This window comes from Oncorhynchus mykiss, chromosome 31 (assembly GCF_013265735.2).
Source record: "Oncorhynchus mykiss isolate Arlee chromosome 31, USDA_OmykA_1.1, whole genome shotgun sequence".
NCBI classification, from domain to species: domain Eukaryota; kingdom Metazoa; phylum Chordata; class Actinopteri; order Salmoniformes; family Salmonidae; genus Oncorhynchus; species Oncorhynchus mykiss.
The window spans coordinates 29,994,166-30,017,720 of record NC_050571.1 but is presented as its reverse complement, the minus strand read 5'-3'; the positions used below and the strand labels follow the sequence as shown (position 1 = coordinate 30,017,720).

The 23,555-nt window shown below is 44.3% G+C and overlaps 1 protein-coding gene across 6 annotated transcripts in view; it reads right to left on the bottom strand.

Annotated features, from left to right (window-relative positions):
* LOC110504964 (disks large homolog 3) overlaps positions 1-23,555 on the bottom strand; it is a 181,115-nt gene that overhangs the window by 51,483 nt on the left and 106,077 nt on the right. For all 6 annotated transcript variants that reach the window (XM_036969790.1, XM_036969791.1, XM_036969793.1 and 3 more), the window contains 4 exons: positions 10,059-10,109; positions 7,011-7,135; positions 536-705; positions 131-267 (listed from right to left, as the gene is read on the bottom strand). In XM_036969790.1, the coding sequence (XP_036825685.1) occupies positions 131-267; positions 536-705; positions 7,011-7,135; positions 10,059-10,109 (483 nt within the window). The remainder of the gene's footprint in view (positions 1-130; positions 268-535; positions 706-7,010; positions 7,136-10,058; positions 10,110-23,555) is intronic.

Below are 23,555 nucleotides of genomic sequence, written 5' to 3'. Positions count from 1 at the left end.
TCTGTGTGATTGACTGGGTATGGAACAAGACTGTGTTAGGCTGCTGAGCTTAAGACAAACCGCCTCTGCTACATCAAAGCAGGGCTAAACTCAGTTAATGAAGGAAGGTCCAGAGTAGATGTGTTCTTACAGCTAGCAGGCGGTCTCCGGTCTGCAGTCGTCCGTCTTTCTGCGCGGCCCCGCCCTCGATGATCTTTGTGATGTAGATGCTGTTGTCTCCAGGGATGTGCTGGTTGCCGATCCCCCCAGCGATGCTGAAGCCAAGGCCTGGGGTAAGAAGCACACAGAGGACAGTCAGAACTGGTTCACAGGCTGATCTCTAGGGGTTGGGGTCAATTCCACTTCCTTTTAGACAGCTAAGTAAAGAATAGAAACTTACATTCATGTTCTCTGAAATAATCTCAATTTATGTTCCAATTTGAGAGTTGAACTGGAATTTCCCAAGGAAACAGGGGTTTAGTTAAGTTATAGGGGCCTAGAAAATCCTGTCCCTCCCAATGAGGATTAATTCATGTACATAGTGTATATCGCTGACCTTTGGGCCCCTTGAGCAGGTTGATCTCCAGGATGGTCTCAGGAGGGGCCTGTCTTCTCCTGACCAGCAGCCTGACCACAGGGCCAGCCTCTTTCAGGGCCTCCACCGCCCGGCTGTGGACTACCTCAGAGACATCCACCTCGTTCACACGCAGCACACAGTCATTCACCCTGGTGAGATGAGGGGAAAAAAAGTTCATATTTGACAATGCTGTTAGTACTGTAAAAACACATGCATGCTATACATGCAACCCTAGTCAATCCACAGGCTCAACAATACAGACTGAATCAAATACATGCACCCCCAGTCAATCCACAGGCTCAACAATACAGACTGAATCGAATACATGCATCCCCAGTCAATCCACAGGCTCAACAATACAGACTGAATTGAATACATGCATCCCCAGTCAATCCACAGGCTCAACAATACAGACTGAATTGAATACATGCATCCCCCAGTCAATCCACAGGCTCAACAATACAGACTGAATCAAATACATGCATCCCCAGTCAATCCACAGGCTCAACAATACAGACTGAATTGAATACATGCATCCCCCAGTCAATCCACAGGCTCAACAATACAGACTGAATCAAATACATGCATCCCCCAGTCAATCCACAGGCTCAACAATACAGACTGAATCAAATACATGCATCCCCAGTCAATCCACAGGCTCAACAATACAGACTGAATTGAATACATGCATCCCCAGTCAATCCACAGGCTCAACAATACGGACTGAATCAAATACATGCACCCCAAGTCAATCCACAGGCTCAACAATACAGACTGAATGTCATGTATTGTCATGTTGTGTCCTGTTCCTGTCCTTTCCTTTCACCCTGTCTCCCCCTGCTGGTCGTACTAGGTTACCGTTTCTGTCCCTCTTTCCCCCAGCTGTTCCTTGTCTTCTCTGACTACCTCATTCTCCCCTTTTCCCACCTGTTCCCTTTTTCCCTCTGATTAGGTCCCTATATCTCTCTCTGTTTCTGCTCCTGTCTTTGTCGGATTCTTGTTTGTGTGTCTCATGCCTGAACCAGACTATCATCGTGTTTGCTGCAACCTTGTCCTGTCCTGTCGGAATCTACCTGTCCATCTGAGCCCACGTGTGTTCATCATTAAAGAAACTCTGTTTGTTAATTCGCTTTTGGGTCCTCATTCACGCACCTGACAGAAGAATCCGACCAAGAATGGACCCAGCGACTTCGGATCCTCTCCACTCAGCCGTCGAGATCCAGGGAGCGATGCTAGGCAGACACGAGCAGGAATTGTCTGCTGCTCGACATGCCGTTGAGACCCTGGCCACCCAAGTCTCCAACCTCACAGAACAGGTTCACCATCTCCGCCTCGATCCACCGGCCACTTCCAGGGCTTTCGAATCTCCGGAGCCCAGAATCAATAACCCGCCGTGTTACTCTGGGGAGCCCACTGAATGCCGCTCGTTCCTCACCCAGTGTGATATTGTGTTTTCTCTCCAGCCCAACACTTACGCCAGGAGCACTGCTCGTGTCGCCTACGTCATATCTCTCCTTACTGGACGGGCTCGTGAGTGGGGCACGGCAATCTGGGAGGCAAGGGCTGAGTGTACTAACCAGTATCAGGACTTTAAGGAGGAGATGATACGGGTTTTTGATCGATCTGTTTTTGGGGAGGAGGCTTCCAGGGCCCTGTCTTCCCTATGTCAAGGTAATCGATCCATAACAGACTACTCTATTGAGTTTCGCACTCTTGCTGCCTCCAGTGGCTGGAACGAGCCGGCTTTGCTCGCTCGTTTTCTGGAGGGTCTCCGCGCAGAGGTAAAGGATGAGATTCTCTCCCGGGAGGTTCCTTCCAGCGTGGATTCCTTGATTGAACTCGCTATTCGCATTGAGCGACGGGTTGATCTTCGTCACCGAGCTCGTGGAAAGGAGCTCGCGTTCTCCGTTGCCCCCCTCTCCGCATCACTACCATCTTCCTCTGCCGGCTCGGGTGCTGAGCCTATGCAGCTGGGAGGTATCCGCATCTCGACTAAGGAGAGGGAACGGAGAATCACCAACCGCCTCTGTCTCTATTGCGGTTCTGCTGGTCATTTTGTCACTTCATGTCCAGTAAAAGCCAGAGCTCATCAGTAAGCGGAGGGCTACTGGTGAGCGCTACTACTCCTGTCTCTCCTTCAAGATCCTGCACTACCTTGTCGGTCCATCTACGCTGGACCGGTTCGTCAGCTTCCTGCAGTGCCTTAATAGACTCTGGGGCGGAGGGCTGTTTTATGGACGAGACCTGGGCTCGGGAACATGACATTCCTCTCAGACAGTTAAGGGAGCCCACGGCCTTGTTCGCCCTGGATGGTAGTCCTCTCCCCAGGATTCAGCGTGAGACGCTACCTTTAACCCTCACTGTTTCTGGTAATCATAGCGAAACCATTTCTTTTTTAATTTTTCGTTCACCTTTTACACCTGTTGTTTTGGGCCATCCCTGGCTAGTTTGTCATAATCCTTCCATTAATTGGTCTAGTAATTCTATCCTCTCCTGGAACGTCTCTTGTCATGTGAAATGTTTAATGTCTGCTATCCCTCCTGTTTCCTCTGTCTCTTCTTCACAGGAGGAGCCTGGTGATTTGACAGGGGTGCCGGAGGAATATCACGATCTGCGCACGGTGTTCAGTCGGTCCAGGGCCACCTCTCTTCCTCCACACCGGTCGTATGATTGTAGTATTGATCTCCTTCCGGGAACCACTCCCCCCCGGGGTAGACTATACTCTCTGTCGGCTCCCGAACGTAAGGCTCTCGAAGATTATTTGTCTGTAGCTCTTGACGCCGGTACCATAGTCCCCTCCTCCTCTCCCACCGGAGCGGGGTTTTTTTTTGTCAAGAAGAAGGACGGGTCTCTGCGCCCCTGCATAGATTATCGAGGGCTGAATGACATAACAGTGAAGAATCGTTATCCGCTTCCTCTTATGTCTTCAGCCTTCGAGATCCTGCAGGGAGCCAGGTTTTTCACTAAGTTGGACCTTCGTAACGCTTACCATCTCGTGCGCATCAGGGAGGGGGACGAGTGGAAGACGGCGTTTAACACTCCGTTAGGGCACTTTGAATACCGGGTTCTTCCTTTCGGCCTCGCTAACGCTCCAGCTGTCTTTCAGGCATTAGTCAATGATGTCCTGAGAGACATGCTGAACATCTTTGTTTTCGTTTACCTTGACGATATCCTGATTTTTTCACCGTCACTCCAGATTCATGTTCAGCACGTTCGACGTGTCCTCCAGCGCCTTTTAGAGAATTGTCTTTTTGTGAAGGCTGAGAAGTGCACTTTTCATGCCTCCTCCGTCACATTTCTCGGTTCTGTTATTTCCGCTGAAGGCATTAAGATGGATCCCGCTAAGGTCCAAGCTGTCATTGATTGGCCCGTCCCTAAGTCACGCGTCGAGCTGCAGCGCTTTCTCGGCTTCGCGAACTTCTATCGTCGTTTCATCCGTAATTTCGGTCAGGTGGCAGCTCCTCTCACAGCCCTTACTTCTGTCAAGACGTGCTTTAAGTGGTCCGTTTCCGCCCAGGGAGCTTTTGATCTCCTCAAGAATCGTTTTACATCCGCTCCTATCCTTGTTACACCTGACGTCTCTAGACAGTTCGTTGTCGAGGTTGACGCGTCAGAGGTGGGCGTGGGAGCCATTCTTTCTCAGCGCTCCCTCTCTGACGACAAGGTCCACCCATGCGCGTATTTTTCTCATCGCCTGTCGCCGTCGGAACGTAACTATGATGTGGGAAACCGCGAACTGCTCGCCATCCGGTTAGCCCTAGGCGAATGGCGACAGTGGTTGGAGGGGGCGACCGTTCCTTTTGTCGTTTGGACTGACCATAGGAACCTTGAGAACATCCGTTCTGCCAAACGACTTAATGCGCGTCAGGCGCGTTGGGCGCTGTTTTTCGCTCGTTTCGAGTTCGTGATTTCTTATCGCCCGGGCTCTAAGAACACCAAGCCTGATGCTTTATCTCGTCTCTTCAGTTCTTCAGTAGCCTCCACTGACCCCGAGGGGATTCTCCCTGAGGGGCGTGTTGTCGGGTTGACTGTCTGGGGAATTGAGAGGCAGGTAAAGCAAGCGCTCACTCACACTCCGTCGCCGCGCGCTTGTCCTAGGAACCTTCTTTTCGTTCCCGTTCCTACTCGTCTGGCCGTTCTTCAGTGGGCTCACTCTGCCAAGTTAGCCGGCCACCCTGGCGTTCGGGGTACGCTTGCTTCCATTCGCCAGCGTTTTTGGTGGCCCACCCGGGAGCATGACACGCGTCGTTTCGTGGCTGCTTGTTCGGTCTGCGCGCAGACTAAGTCCGGTAACTCCCCTCCTGCCGGCCGTCTCAGGCCGCTTCCCATTCCCTCTCGACCGTGGTCTCACATCGCCTTAGATTTTGTCACCGGACTGCCTTCGTCAGCGGGGAAGACTGTTATTCTTACGGTTGTCGATAGGTTCTCTAAGGCGGCTCATTTCATTCCCCTTGCTAAGCTTCCTTCTGCTAAAGAGACGGCACAAATCATCATCGAGAATGTTTTCAGAATTCATGGCCTTCCGTCAGACGTCGTTTCGGACAGAGGTCCGCAATTCACGTCTCAATTTTGGAGGGAGTTTTGCCGTTTGATTGGGGCTTCCGTCAGTCTCTCTTCCGGCTTTCACCCCCAGTCTAACGGTCAAGCAGAACGGGCCAATCAGACTATTGGTCGCATCTTACGCAGTCTTTCTTTTCGCAACCCTGCGTCTTGGTCAGAACAGCTCCCCTGGGCAGAATACGCCCACAACTCGCTTCCTTCGTCTGCGACCGGGCTATCTCCTTTTCAGAGTAGCCTCGGGTACCAGCCTCCGCTGTTCTCATCTCAGTTCGCCGAGTCCAGCGTCCCCTCCGCTCAGGCTTTTGTCCAACGTTGCGAGCGCACCTGGAAGAGGGTCAGGTCTGCACTTTGCCGTTATAGGACGCAGACTGTGAGGGCTGCTAATAAGCGTAGAACTAAGAGTCCTAGATATTGTCGCGGTCAGAGAGTTTGGCTCTCCACTCAGAACCTTCCCCTTAAGACGGCTTCTCGCAAGTTGACCCCGCGGTTCATTGGTCCGTTCCGTATTTCTCGGGTCATTAATCCTGTCGCAGTTCGACTTCTTCTTCCGCGATACCTTCGTCGCGTCCACCCGGTCTTCCATGTCTCCTGTATCAAGCCCGTTCTTCGCGCCCCCGCTCGTCTTCCCCCCCCCCCCCCATCCTTGTCGAGGGCGCACCCATCTACAGGGTCCGTAGGATTTTGGACATGCGTCCTCGGGGCCGTGGTCACCAGTACCTCGTAGATTGGGAGGGGTACGGTCCTGAGGAGAGGAGTTGGGTTCCCTCTCGGGACGTGCTGGACCGTGCGCTGATCGAGGATTTCCTCCGTTGCCGCCAGGTTTCCTCCTCGAGTGCGCCAGGAGGCGCTCGGTGAGTGGGGGGGTACTGTCATGTATTGTCATGTTGTGTCCTGTTCCTGTCCTTTCCTTTCACCCTGTCTCCCCCTGCTGGTCGTACTAGGTTACCGTTTCTGTCCCTCTTTCCCCCAGCTGTTCCTTGTCTTCTCTGACTACCTCATTCACCCCTTTTCCCACCTGTTCCCTTTTTCCCTCTGATTAGGTCCCTATATCTCTCTCTGTTTCTGCTCCTGTCTTTGTCGGATTCTTGTTTGTGTGTCTCATGCCTGAACCAGACTATCATCGTGTTTGCTGCAACCTTGTCCTGTCCTGTCGGAATCTACCTGTCCATCTGAGCCCACGTGTGTTCATCATTAAAGAAACTCTGTTTGTTAATTCGCTTTTGGGTCCTCATTCACGCACCTGACACTGAATCAAATACATGCACCCCCAGTCAATCCACAGGCTCAACAATACAGACTGAATCAAATACATGCACCCCCAGTCAATCCACAGGCTCAACAATACAGACTGAATCAAATACATGCATCCCCAGTCAATCCACAGGCTCTACAATACAGACTGAATCAAATACATGCATCCCCAGTCAATCCACAGGCTCAACAATACTGACTGAATCGAATACATGCATCCCCAGTCAATCCACAGGCTCAACAATACAGACTGAATCAAATACATGCATCCCCAGTCAATCCACAGGCTCAACAATACAGACTGAATCAAATACATGCACCCCCAGTCAATCCATAGGCTCGACAATATGGACTGAATCAACTGTTAGTCAGACTGCTAGTCAGAAATGCACGCACACACACACGCACGCACACACACACAAACACAGGCCAGCCCCACACCAAAAGCACTCAATATCATATACATTTTTTTAGGCTTTGGTTTCCCAGTGAATCATAACTTAGTGGAAACACAAACAGAGCCCAGTGGCAGAGAGCTGTAGACACACACACACACAGAGCTCTGGCTGCCTGGCGGGACATGGTATAGTGACAGAGAGAGAGAGAAAAAGAGAGAGAGAAAGAGAGAGGGGGACTAACTTACCCCAGCCTGCCGTCCATAGCTGCAGCTCCACCAGGGATGATCTTGGTGATGAAGATCCCTGGGTCATCTGGGATGTGTGGATTGTCCATCCCCCCAGCGATGCTGAAGCCCAGGCCAGAGTTACCCTGCAGAAGGGTTATGAGTCAGGGATCTTATTTTTTATCTTTTGTTTGTTGTGTAGTAAATATTTCAACTTTTACTTTCATTGTTTTATATTCGTTTTTTTCTTGTGAAGAACATTGCGTTGCGTTCCATGTCTGAAATATGCTGTGTAAATAAAGCTTGATTTGATTCGATTACACATACAGTAGAGAGGCACAATAGACACACACACACACAAACACGCACGTGAGCGTTCAGCCGTGCACACGTTCACACACAGACACAGCTTTACTGCATAAGTGATGGGTTTGCGTCCCACTCTAGGAGTGTGGACTCAGTGGGATAATGGGCTTCTTAATGGTATAGGAGTCTCAGGGGAACATGAGCTCTATGCAGACCGCTCAGGGGAACATGAGCTCTATGCAGACCGCTCAGGGGAACATTAGCTCTATGCAGACCGCTCAGGGGAACATTAGCTCTATGCAGACCGTTCAGGGGAACATTAGCTCTATGCAGACCGTTCAGGAGAACATGAGATCTATGCAGACCGCTCAGGGGAACATTAGCTCTATGCAGACCGCTCAGGGGAACATTAGCTCTATGCAGACCGCTCAGGGGAACATTAGCTCTATGCAGACCGTTCAGGGGAACATTCGCTCTATGCAGACCGTTCAGGGGAACATTAGATCTATGCAGACCATTCAGGAGAACATGAGATCTATGCAGACCATTCAGGGGAACATGAGATCTATGCAGACCGCTTTGGGGAATTCAACATTGCTGATGACCACGACACTTTCTCATACATTCAATGTGCTTTATACTATACTGAACACAAATATAAACACACCATCTAAAGTCTTGGTCCCATGTTTCATGAGCTGAGGAGTATTTCTTCTGTAGTAAAGCCCTTTTGTTGGCAGAATCTCATTCTGATTGGTTGGGCCTGGCTCCTCAGTGGGTGGGCCTGGCTGCCTAGTGGGTAGGCTTATGCCTTCCAAGGCCCACCCATGGCTGCACCCCTGTCCAGTCATGTGAAATCCATTGATTAGGGCCTAATTTCATTTATTTCAATTGACTGATTTCCTCATATGAACTGCAACTCAGTAAAATAATTGAAATTGTTGCATGTTGCGTTTATATTTTTGTTCAGTATACAGTACATACTGAGATCAGGTCACTTAACTCTAAATGTAAGACAAAGCAGTCCAAATGGTGTGGGTCTAATCTTTTTTTTTTTACGGACAGATTCATAAGTGGAACAGAAGATTCAGGGAAGTTTCATTTCTCTAAAGACTTGGCACACAACTTTCCTTTCTTCTCTCCATATATCTATGCACCCCCCCCCCCCCCCCCCCCCCTCCCACACCTCTCCCTCAGCATGACAAAGCACCCATTTGGATCCAGTGGGCCCAGGCGTGCTGTTCTATCTGACAGCTGCAGAGACAGGCTCCAAACAAGACGGCTGAGAAAAGACTTCACTTTATTCTTTTCTATAATTAATGAGCAACGGTCGCAACCAATTAGGACAGAGGGAGGCTGAGGCCTCCCAGTGCGCTTCTCCCAATCCAAAAGGAGTGCACTGGGCCCGACCATCAACGGTTACCCACCCACAGTCCTTTTAAAGTGTGATTTTTATCTAGTTTATTTAAGCCTCTGCATGCAGAAATGCCACTCAGAGGGGGAGATGGAGAAAACAGCCCTGCATCTCTCTGTGGGTGGAATAACGAGAGTAGGAATATACAGGATGTCTGCCCTGCACTATAGACTGAACTCTGCCACTGACAAGTGCAACTGTCAATGTTCCTGAGAGTGTGTGTGTATGGGGAGAGGACGCAAGAAATATTGAATATGTGTGCTGTTTAAAGATGCAATGCGAGGCATATAGGGGTCTGACGAAGACTGATGTATACTGACGTCATAATCTTTGTCGCTCCTACGTATAGAATTACTATATGTAATATATTCAAAATGTCATATGTGATAGAGAAATAATTTGCTTTGGTTTTCTACAATATATTATACTGAACAAAAATATAAATGCAACACGTAACAATTTCAAAGATTTTACTGAGTTACAATTGAAGGAAATCAGTCAATTGAAATGAACTCATTAGGCAATAATCTATGGATTTCACATGACTGGGCAGGGGTGCAGCCATGGGTGGGCCTTGGAAGGCATAAGCCTACCTACTAGGCAGCCAGGCCCACCCACTGAGGAGCCAGGTTCAGCCAATCAGAATTTGTTTTTCCCCACAAAAGGGCTTTATTACAGACAGAAATACTTCTCTCCCCCCCCCCCCCCCCCGTTTTTACACATGGTCTGCGGTTGTGAGGCTGGTTGGACGTACTGCCAAATTCTCTAAAATGACATTGGAGGCAGATGATGGTAGAGAAATAAACATTCAATTCTCTGGCAACAGCTCTGGTGGACATTCCTGAAGTCAGCGTGCCAATTGCAATCTCCCTCAAAACTTGAGACATATGTGGCATTGTGTTGTGTGACGAAACTGCACATTTTAAAGTGGCCTTTTATTTGTCCCCAGCACAAGGTGCACCTGTGTAATGATCATGCTGTTTAATCAGCTTCTTGATATGCCACACCTGTCAGGTGGATGGATTATCTTGGCAAAGGATAAATGCTCACTAATAGGAACGTCAACTAATTTGTGTACAACATTTGAGAGAAATAAGCTTTTTGTGCACATTGAACATTTCTGGAATCTTTTATTTCAGCTCATGAAACATGGGACCAACATGTTGCGTTTATATTTTTGTTCAGTTTATATGCAACATTACTGTACTGCGAAACCTTCAAGCCAAAGAGAGCCGCTTACTGCCATCTAGCGGGAAAAGCTGATGTGTTTAACAAAAGGCTTTGAAGAACACATCTGATCACAAGACGTGAACATAATAAGTGGTTATAAAGGTTTTAGTGAACCTCACCCTTTCCAAGATGATCTCGTCATATTTATACATCCCATCACTGCCATTTACCTGTCAACACAGAACACATGCATGTAATTTACATCACCATCATCATCATCATCATCCCTCATGAAAACATCATACAAATAATATGAAACAGAAAAGGATAAAAGAACATTGACTGTGATCTTTCATCTCAGTATAATCATTTTTAATTACCATAGACTTGAACACAGACATACAGGTAACTGCCAAAACAAAGGAAACACTTGCGTAAATGAGGGATACAAAGTATATTGAAAGCAGGTGCTTCCACACTAGAGGTCGACCGATGAATCAGAATGGCCAATTAATTAGGGCCGATTTCAAGTTTTCATAACAATCGGAAATCTGTATTTTTGGACACCGATTTGGCCAATTTTTTTTTTTACACCTTTATTTAATCTTTATTTGACTAGGAAGTCAGTTAAGAACACATTCTTATTTTCAATGACAGCCTAGGAACGGTGGGTTAACTGCCTCGTTCAGGGGCAGAACAACAGATTTTTACCTTGTCAGCTCGGGGGATTCAATCTTGCAACCTTGCAGTTAACTAGTTCAACGCTCTAACCACCTGCCTCTCATTGCACTCCACGAGGAGCCTGCCTGTTACGCGAATGCAGTAAGCCAAGGTAAGTTGCTAGCTAGCATTAAACTTATCTTATAAAAAACAATCAATCAATCAATCATAATCACTAGTTAACTACACATGGTTGATGATATTACTAGTTTATCTAGCGTGTCCTGCGTTGCATATAATCGATGCGGTGCGTATCGTTGCTCCAATGTGTACCTAACCATAAACATCAATGCCTTTCTTAAAATACACAGAAGTATATATGTTTAAACCTGCATATTTAGCTAAAAGAAATCCAGGTTAGCAGGCAATATTAACCAGGTGAAATTGTTTCACTTCTCTTGCGTTCATTGCACGCAGAGTCAGTGTATATGCAACAGTAAGGGCCGCCTAATTTGCCTGAATTTTACATAATTTTGGCATAACATTGAATGTTGTGCAATGTAACAGGAATATTTAGACTTATGGATGCCACCCTTTAGATAAAATACGGAACGGTTCCGTATTTCACTGAAAGAATAAACATCTTGTTTTCGAGATGATGGTTTCCGGATTTGACCATATTAATGACCTAAGGCGCGTATTTCTGTGTGTTATCATGTTATAACTAAATCTATGATTTGATAGAGCAGTCTGACTGAGCGATGGTAGGCACCAGCAGGCTCGTAAGCATTTATTCAAACGGCACTTTCGTGCGTTTGCCAGCAGCTGTTAATGACTTCAAGCCTATCAACTCCCGAGATTAGGCTGGTGTAACCGATGTGAAATGGCTAGCTAGTTAGCGGGGTGGGCGCTAATAGCGTTTCAAACGTCACTCGGTCTGAGACTTGGAGTAGTTATTCCCCTTGCTCTGCATGGGTAACGCTGCTTCGAGGGTGGCTGTTGTCGTTGTGTTCCTGGTTCGAGCCCAGGTAGGAGCGAGGAGAGGTACGGAAGCTATACTGTTACACTGGCAATACTAAAGTTCCTATAAGATCATCCAAAAGTCAAAGGTTAATAAAATACAAATGGTATAGAGAGAAATAGTCCTATAATTCCTGTAATAACTACAACCCAAAACTTCTTACCTGGGAATATTGAAAACTCCTGTTAAAAGGAACCACCAGCTTTCATATGTTCTCATGTTCTGAGCAAGGAACTTAAATGTTAGCTTTCTTACAGTGCCTTGCGAAAGTATTCGGCCCCCTTGAACTTTGCGACCTTTTGCCACATTTCAGGCTTCAAACATAAAGATATAAAACTGTATTTTTTTGTGAAGAATCAACAACAAGTGGGACACAATCATGAAGTGGAACGACATTTATTGGATATTTCAAACTTTTTTAACAAATCAAAAACTGAAAAATTGGGCGTGCAAAATTATTCAGCCCCTTTACTTTCAGTGCAGCAAACTCTCTCCAGAAGTTCAGTGAGGATCTCTGAATGATCCAATGTTGACCTAAATGACTAATGATGATAAATACAATCCACCTGTGTGTAATCAAGTCTCCGTATAAATGCACCTGCACTGTGATAGTCTCAGAGGTCCGTTAAAAGCGCAGAGAGCATCATGAAGAACAAGGAACACACCAGGCAGGTCCGAGATACTGTTGTGAAGAAGTTTAAAGCCGGATTTGGATACAAAAAGATTTCCCAAGCTTTAAACATCCCAAGGAGCACTGTGCAAGCGATAATATTGAAATGGAAGGAGTATCAGACCACTGCAAATCTACCAAGACCTGGCCGTCCCTCTAAACTTTCAGCTCATACAAGGAGAAGACTGATCAGAGATGCAGCCAAGAGGCCCATGATCACTCTGGATGAACTGCAGAGATCTACAGCTGAGGTGGGAGACTCTGTCCATAGGACAACAATCAGTCGTATATTGCACAAATCTGGCCTTTATGGAAGAGTGGCAAGAAGAAAGCCATTTCTTAAAGATATCCATAAAAAGTGTCGTTTAAAGTTTGCCACAAGCCACCTGGGAGACACACCAAACATGTGGAAGAAGGTGCTCTGGTCAGATGAAACCAAAATTGAACTTTTTGGCAACAATGCAAAACGTTATGTTTGGCGTAAAAGCAACACAGCTCATCACCCTGAACACACCATCCCCACTGTCAAACATGGTGGTGGCAGCATCATGGTTTGGGCCTGCTTTTCTTCAGCAGAGACAGGGAAGATGGTTAAAATTGTTGGGAAGATGGATGGAGCCAAATACAGGACCATTCTGGAAGAAAACCTGATGGAGTCTGCAAAAGACCTGAGACTGGGACGGAGATTTGTCTTCCAACAAGACAATGATCCAAAACATAAAGCAAAATCTACAATGGAATGGTTCAAAAATAAACATATCCAGGTGTTAGAATGGCCAAGTCAAAGTCCAGACCTGAATCCAATCGAGAATCTGTGGAAAGAACTGAAAACTGCTGTTCACAAATGCTCTCCATCCAACCTCACTGAGCTCGAGCTGTTTTGCAAGGAGGAATGGGAAAAAATGTCAGCCTCTCGATGTGCAAAACTGATAGAGACATACCCCAAGCGACTTACAGCTGTAATCGCAGCAAAAGGTGGCGCTAAAGTATTAACTTAAGGGGGCTGAATAATTTTGCACGCCCAATTTTTCAGTTTTTGATTTGTTAAAAAAGTTTGAAATATCCAATAAATGTCGTTCCACTTCATGATTGTGTCCCACTTGTTGTTGATTCTTCACAAAAAATACAGTTTTATATCTTTATGTTTGAAGCCTGAAATGTGGCAAAAGGTCGCAAAGTTCAAGTGGGCCGAATACTTTCGCAAGGCACTGTACATGGCACATATTGCACTTTTACTTTCTTCTCCAACACTTTGTTTTTACATTATTTAAACCAAATTGAACATGTTTCATCATTTATTTGAGGCTAAATTGATTTTATTGATGTATTATATTAAGTTAAAATTAGTGTTTATTCAGTATTGTTGTAATTGTCATTATTACAAATACATTCAAAAAATTGGCCAATTAATCGGTATTGGCTTTTTTTGGTCCTCCAATTATCGGTATTGGCGTTGAAAAATCCTAATCGGTCGACCTCTATGATTCCTGAGTTAATTAAGCAATTAACATCCCATCTTGCCGGTCATGTATAAAAATTCTGGGCAGGCCATTATTTGGCCTACCATGGCTAAATAAGAGATCTCAGTGACTTTGAAAGAGGGGTCTCAAAGTAGCATAGGGAGTTTAAAGGATGTGTGTCTCAGTCACCAGATCTCAACCCATTTGAAGAGTTATGGGAGATTCTGGAGCGGAGTCTGAGACTGCATTTTCCAACACCATCAACAAAACACCAAATGATGGAATTTCTAATGGAAGAATGGTGTCACACCCCTCCAATAGAGTTCCAGACACCTGTAGAATCTATGCCAAGGTGGATTGAAGCTTTTCTGGCAGCTTGTGTTGGCCCAACGCCCTACTAAGACATGCTATGTTGGTGTTTCCTTCATTATGGATGTTACAGTGCCTTCAGAAAGTATTCATACCCCTTGACTTATTCCACATTTTGTTGTGTTACAGGCTGGATTCAAAATGGATTAAATGCATTTGTTTTCTCTCACCCATCTACACACAATAAGCGATACTGACACATCCATCAAGCTCTGTCACAGGAGGGGTAGGGTAGCCTAGTGGTTACCCTACCCCTCCTGTGTGTGTTGGACTAGTAACCGGAAGGTTGCGAGTTCAAACCCCCGAGCTGACAAGGTACAAATCTGTCGTTCTGCCCCTGAACAGGCAGTTAACCCACTGTTCCCAGGCCGTCATTGAAAATAAGAATTTGTTCTTAACTGACTTGCCTGGTTAAATAAAGGTAAAATAAAATAAAATAAAAAGGAGGCTGGTGGCATTGAGGAGGACGGGCTCATAGTAATGGCTGGAATGGAACAAATAGAACGCTATCAAACTCATCAAACATGGTTTATATGTGTTTGATACCATATACTTGAAAATATGAAGAGTGGTACAGGGCCTTCAGTAGTATTGTGTTGTATTGGATTTGCCCCTAAAAATGACACTTTAGAATTGCTTTGCCACATTTTTTGCAGCATTACTTCAGTGCCTTGTTGCAAACAGGATGCATGTTTTGGAATATTTTTTTATGTACAGGCTTCCTTCTTTTCACTCTGTCATTTAGGCTGGAATTGTGGAGTAACGACAATGTTGGCGTTCCTCAGTTCTCTCCCATCACAGCCATTAAAGTCTGCAACTGTTTTAAAGTCACCACTGGCCTCATGGTGAAATCCTGAACTTATTTAGGCTTGCCATAACAAAGGGGTTGAACAAGTATTAACTCAAGACATTTCAACTTTACATTTTTAACGAATTTGTAAACATTTCTACAAACATAATTCCACTTTGCCATTATGGGGTATTGTGTGTTGTAGGCCAGAGACAAACAATGTGGAAAAGGTCAAGGGGTGTGAATACTTTCTGAAGGCCCTGTACCTGTACATAAAATGAACACAATGAACACACAAATATGATATTTAAATATGTTGCATTATCATACTAAATGCATAACTGCATCATATTCATGCTGTAGTGGCAGTGTCAATAGAAATCATGAAATAGATCCACATGGTGAACACAGCAGGATGCTGCAACTGTGAGACACATCCATTTACAAAGAGAGAAAAAAATAATAGATACTCCATCAACACACAGAGAGACAACAGAATAGACACATCATCCACACAGAGAGACAACAGAATAGATATTCCATCCACACAGAGAGACAACAGAATAGACACACCATCCACACAGAGAGACAACAGAATAGACACACCATCTACACAGAGAGACAACAGAATAGATAATCCATCCACACAGAGAGACAACAGAATAGACACATAATCCACACAGAGAGACAACAGAATAGACACTCCATCCACACAGAGAGACAACAGAATATATACTCCATCCACACAGAGAGACAACAGAACAGATACTCCATGCATACAGTTAAACAACAGAATAGATACTCCATCCACACAGTTAAACAACAGAATAGATACTCCATCCACACAGAGACAACATAATAGATACTCCATCCACACAGAGAGGCAACAGAATAGATACTCCATCCACACAGAGAGACAACAGAATAGATACTCCATCCACACAGTTAAACAACAGAATAGATACTCCATCCACACAGAGACAACAGAATAGACACTCCATCCACACAGAGAGGCAACAGAATAGATACTCCATCCACACAGAGAGGCAACAGAATAGATACTCCATCCACACAGAGAGGCAACAGAATAGATACTCCATCCACACAGAGAGGCAACAGAATAGATACTCCATCCACACAGAGATACAACAGAATATATACTCTATCCACACAGAGAGGCAACAGAATAGATACTCCATCCACACAGAGAGACAACAGAATAGATACTCCATCCACACAGTTAAACAACAGAATAGATACTCCATCCACACAGAGAGACAACAGAATAGACACTCCATCCACACAGAGAGGCAACAGAATAGATACTCCATCCACACAGAGAGACAACAGAATAGATACTCCATCCACACAGAGATACAACAGAATATAAACTCGCTCCACACAGAGAGGCAACAGAATAGATACTCCATCCACACAGAGAGACAACAGAATAGATACTCCATCCACACAGTTAAACAACAGAATAGATACTCCATCCACACAGAGAGACAACAGAATAGACACTCTATCCACACAGAGAGGCAACAGAATAGATACTCCATCCACACAGAGAGACAACAGAATAGATACTCCATCCACACAGAGATACAACAGAATATAAACTCCATCCACACAGAGAGGCAACAGAATAGATACTCCATCCACACAGAGAGACAACAGAATAGATATTCCATCCACACAGAGAGACAACAGAATAGATACTCCATCCACACAGTTAAACAACAGAATAGATACTCCATCCACACAGAGAGACAACAGAATAGACACTCCATCCAAACAGAGAGGCAACAGAATAGATACTCCATCCACACAGAGAGACAACAGAATAGATACTCCATCCACACAGAGATACAACAGAATATAAACTCGCTCCACACAGAGAGGCAACAGAATAGATACTCCATCCACACAGAGAGACAACAGAATAGATACTCCATCCACACAGTTAAACAACAGAATAGATACTCCATCCACACAGAGAGACAACAGAATAGACACTCCATCCACACAGAGAGGCAACAGAATAGATACTCCATCCACACAGAGAGACAACAGAATAGATACTCCATCCACACAGAGATACAACAGAATATAAACTCCATCCACACAGAGAGGCAACAGAATAGATACTCCATCCACACAGAGAGACAACAGAATAGATATTCCATCCACACAGAGAGACAACATAATAGATACTCCATCCACAGAGAGACAACAGAATAGATATTCCATCCACACAGAGAGACAACAGAATATATACTCCATCCACACAGAGAGACAACAGAATAGATATTCCATACACACAGAGACAACAAAATAGATACTCCACCCACACAGAGAGACAACATAATTGATACTCCATCCACACAGAGAGACAACAGAATTGATACTCCATCCACACAGAGACAACAGAATATATACTCCATCCACAGAGAGACAACAGAATATAAATTCCATCCACACAGAGAGACAACAAAATAGATACTCCACCCACACAGAGAGACAACAAAATAGATACTCCACCCACACAGAGAGGCAACAAAATAGATACTCCACCAACACAGAGAGGCAACAGAATAGATTATACATCCACACAGACGGCAAACGAATAGATACTCCATCCACACAGAGGCAACAAAATATATACTCCATCCACACAGAGGCAACAGAATATATACAATGCCTTGCGAAAGTATTCGGCCCCCTTGAACTTTGCGACCTTTTGCCACATTTCAGGCTTCAAACATAAAGATATAAAACTGTATTTTTTTGTGAAGAATCAACAACAAGTGGGACACAATCATGAAGTGGAACGACATTTATTGGATATTTCAAACTTTTTTAACAAATCAAAAACTGAAAAATTGGGAGTGCAAAATTATTCAGCCCCCTTAAGTTAATACTTTGTAGCGCCACCTTTTGCTGCGATTACAGCTGTAAGTCGCTTGGGGTATGTCTCTATCAGTTTTGCACATCGAGAGACTGAATTTTTTCCCATTCCTCCTTGCAAAACAGCTTGAGCTCAGTGAGGTTGGATGGAGAGCATTTGTGAACAGCAGTTTTCAGTTCTTTCCACAGATTCTCGATTGGATTCAGGTCTGGACTTTGACTTTGCCATTCTAACACCTGGATATGTTTATTTTTGAACCATTCCATTGTAGATTTTGCTTTATGTTTTGGATCATTGTCTTGTTGGAAGACAAATCTCTGTCCCAGTCTCAGGTCTTTTGCAGACTCCATCAGGTTTTCTTCCAGAATGGTCCTGTATTTGGCTCCATCCATCTTCCCATCAATTTTAACCATCTTCCCTGTCCCTGCTGAAGAAAAGCAGGCCCAAACCATGATGCTGCCACCACCATGTTTGACAGTGGGTATGGTGTGTTCAGGGTGATGAGCTGTGTTGCTTTTACGCCAAACATAACATTTGCATTGTTGCCAAAAAGTTCAATTTTGGTTTCATCTGACAAGAGCACCTTCTTCCACATGTTTGGTGTGTCTCCCAGGTGGCTTGTGGCAAACTTTAAACGACACTTTTTATGGATATCTTTAAGAAATGGCTTTCTTCTTGCCACTCTTCCATAAATGCCAGATTTGTGCAATATACGACTGATTGTTGTCCTATGGACAGAGTCTCCCACCTCAGCTGTAGATCTCTGCAGTTCATCCAGAGTGATCATGGGCCTCTTGGCTGCATCTCTGATCAGTCTTCTCCTTGTATGAGCTGAAAGTTTAGAGGGACGGCCAGGTCTTGGTAGATTTGCAGTGGTCTGATACTCCTTCCATTTCAATATTATCGCTTGCACAGTGCTCCTTGGGATGTTTAAAGCTTGGGAAATCTTTTTGTATCCAAATCCGGCTTTAAACTTCTTCACAGCAGTATCTCGGACCTGCCTGGTGTGTTCCTTGTTCTTCATGATGCTCTCTGCGCTTTTGACGGACCTCAGTGCAGACTATCACAGTGCAGGTGCATTTATACGGAGACTTGATTACACACAGGTGGATTGTATTTATCATCATTAGTCATTTAGGTCAACATTGGATCATTCAGAGATCCTCAATGAACTTCTGGAGAGAGTTTGCTGCATTGAAAGTAAAGGGGCTGAATAATTTTGCACGACCAATTTTTCAGTTATTGATTTGTTAAAAAAGTTTGAAATATCCAATAAATGTCGTTCCACTTCATGATTGTGTCCCACTTGTTGTTGATTCTTCACAAAAAAATACAGTTTTATATCTTTATGTTTGAAGCCTGAAATGTGGCAAAAGGTTGCAACACAACAGAATAGATATTCCATCCACACAGAGAGACAAGAGAATAGATACTCCATCCACAGAGAGACAACAGAATAGATATTCCATCCACACAGAGACAACAGAATATATACACCATCCACACAGAGAGACAACATAATATATACTCCATCCACACAGAGAGACAACAGAATATATACTCCATCCACACAGAGAGACAACAGAATATATACTCCATCCACACAGAGAGACAACAGAATAAATATTCCATCCACACAGAGGCAACAGAATAGATACTCCATCCACACAGTTAAACAACAGAATTGACACTCCATCCACACAGAGGCAACAGAATAGATACTCCATCCACACAGAGAGACAACAGAATAGACACTCCATCCACACAGTTAAACAACAGAATAGATACTCCATCCACACAGTTAAACAACAGAATAGATACTCCATCCACACAGAGACAACAGAATAGATACTCCATCCACACAGTTAAACAACAGAATAGATACTCCATCCACACAGAAAGGCAACAGAATAGATACTCCATTGACTCAGAGAGACAACAGAATAGATACTCCATCCACACAGTTAAACAACAGAATAGGTATTCCATCCACACAGAGAGACAACAGAAAAGATACTCCATTGACTCAGAGAGACAACAGAATAGATATTCCATTGACTCAGAGAGACAACAGAATAGATACTCCATCCACACAGTTAAACAACAGAATAGATACTCCATTGACTCAGAGAGACAACAGAATATATACTCCATCCACACAGAGATAACCGAATGAATACTCTATCCACACAGAGAGGCAACATAATAGATACTCCATCCACACAGAGAGACAACAGAATAGATACTCCATCCACACAGAGGCAACCGAATAGATTCTCCATCCACACAGAGAGACAACAGAATAGATACTCCATCCGCACAGAGACAACATAATAGATACTCCATCCACACAGAGGCAACCGAATAGATACTCCATCCGCACAGAGAGACAACAGAATAGATACTCCATCCACACAGAGGCAACAGAATTGATACTCCATCCACACAGTTAAACAACAGAATAGATACTCCATCCACACAGACCGGCAACAGAATAGATACTCCATCCACACAGTTAAACAACAGAATAGATATTCCATCCACACAGAGACAACAGAAAAGATACTCCATTGACTCAGAGACAACAGAATAGATACTCCATCCACACAGAGAGACAACAGAATAGATACTCCATCCACAAAGAGAGACAACTGAATAGATACTCCATTCACATAGAGAGACAACAGAATAGATACTCCATCCACAAAGAGAGACAACCGAATAGATACTCCATTCACATAGAGAGACAACAGAATGGATACTCCATCCACAAAGAGAGACAACCGAATAGATACTCCATTCACATAGAGAGACAACAGAATAGATACTCCATCCACAAAGAGAGACAACCGAATAGATACTCCATTCACATAGAGAGACAACAGAATAGATACTCCATCCACACAGAGAGACAACAGAATAGATACTCCATCCACAAAGAGAGACAACAGAATGGATACTCCATCCACAAAGAGAGACAACCGAATAGATACTCCATCCACAAAGAGAGACAACCGAATAGATACTCCATTCACATAGAGAGACAACAGAATAGATACTCCATCCACAAAGAGAGACAACAGAATGGATACTCCATCCACAAAGAGAGACAACCGAATAGATACTCCATCCACAAAGAGAGACAACCGAATAGATACTCCATTCACATAGAGAGACAACCGAATAGATACTCCATTCACATAGAGAGACAACAGAATAGATACTCCATCCACAAAGAGAGACAACCAAATAGATACTCCATCCACACAGAGAGACAACCGAATAGATACTCCATTCACATAGAGAGACAACAGAATGGATACTCCATCCACACAGAGAGACAACCGAATAGATACTCCATTCACATAGAGAGACAACCGAATAGATACTCCATCCACAAAGAGAGACAACCGAATAGATACTCCATTCACATAGAGAGACAACAGAATGGATACTCCATCCACAAAGAGAGACAACCGAATAGATACTCCATCCACAAAGAGAGACAACCGAATAGATACTCCATCCACAAAGAGAGACAACCGAATAGATACTCCATCCACACAGAGAGACAACCGAATAGATACTCCATTCACATAGAGAGACAACAGAATAGATACTCCATCCACAAAGAGAGACAACCAAATAGATACTCCATCCACACAGAGAGACAACAGAATAGATACTCCATCCACAAAGATTGACAACCGAATAGATACTCCATTCACACAGAGAGACAACAGAATAGATACTCCATCCACACAGAGAGACAACAGAATAGATACTCCATCCACACAGAGGCAACCGAATAGATACTCCATCCGCACAGAGAGACAACAGAATAGATACTCCATCCACACAGAGGCAACAGAATTGATACTCCATCCACACAGTTAAACAACAGAATAGATACTCCATCCACACAGAGGCAACAGAATTGATACTCCATCCACACAGTTAAACAACAGAATAGATACTCCATCCACACAGACCGGCAACAGAATAGATACTCCATTGACTCAGAGAGACAACAGAATATATACTCCATCCACACAGAGATAACCGAATGAATACTCTATCCACACAGAGAGGCAACATAATAGATACTCCATCCACACAGAGAGACAACAGAATAGATACTCCATCCACACAGAGGCAACCGAATAGATTCTCCATCCACACAGAGAGACAACAGAATAGATACTCCATCCGCACAGAGACAACATAATAGATACTCCATCCACACAGAGGCAACCGAATAGATACTCCATCCGCACAGAGAGACAACAGAATAGATACTCCATCCACACAGAGGCAACAGAATTGATACTCCATCCACACAGTTAAACAACAGAATAGATACTCCATCCACACAGACCGGCAACAGAATAGATACTCCATCCACACAGTTAAACAACAGAATAGATATTCCATCCACACAGAGACAACAGAAAAGATACTCCATTGACTCAGAGACAACAGAATAGATACTCCATCCACACAGAGAGACAACAGAATAGATACTCCATCCACAAAGAGAGACAACTGAATAGATACTCCATTCACATAGAGAGACAACAGAATAGATACTCCATCCACAAAGAGAGACAACCGAATAGATACTCCATTCACATAGAGAGACAACAGAATGGATACTCCATCCACAAAGAGAGACAACCGAATAGATACTCCATTCACATAGAGAGACAACAGAATAGATACTCCATCCACAAAGAGAGACAACCGAATAGATACTCCATTCACATAGAGAGACAACAGAATAGATACTCCATCCACACAGAGAGACAACAGAATAGATACTCCATCCACAAAGAGAGACAACAGAATGGATACTCCATCCACAAAGAGAGACAACCGAATAGATACTCCATCCACAAAGAGAGACAACCGAATAGATACTCCATTCACATAGAGAGACAACAGAATAGATACTCCATCCACAAAGAGAGACAACAGAATGGATACTCCATCCACAAAGAGAGACAACCGAATAGATACTCCATCCACAAAGAGAGACAACCGAATAGATACTCCATTCACATAGAGAGACAACCGAATAGATACTCCATTCACATAGAGAGACAACAGAATAGATACTCCATCCACAAAGAGAGACAACCAAATAGATACTCCATCCACACAGAGAGACAACCGAATAGATACTCCATTCACATAGAGAGACAACAGAATGGATACTCCATCCACACAGAGAGACAACCGAATAGATACTCCATTCACATAGAGAGACAACCGAATAGATACTCCATCCACAAAGAGAGACAACCGAATAGATACTCCATTCACATAGAGAGACAACAGAATGGATACTCCATCCACAAAGAGAGACAACCGAATAGATACTCCATCCACAAAGAGAGACAACCGAATAGATACTCCATCCACAAAGAGAGACAACCGAATAGATACTCCATCCACACAGAGAGACAACCGAATAGATACTCCATTCACATAGAGAGACAACAGAATAGATACTCCATCCACAAAGAGAGACAACCAAATAGATACTCCATCCACACAGAGAGACAACAGAATAGATACTCCATCCACAAAGATTGACAACCGAATAGATACTCCATTCACACAGAGAGACAACAGAATAGATACTCCATCCACACAGAGAGACAACAGAATAGATACTCCATCCACACAGAGGCAACCGAATAGATACTCCATCCGCACAGAGAGACAACAGAATAGATACTCCATCCACACAGAGGCAACAGAATTGATACTCCATCCACACAGTTAAACAA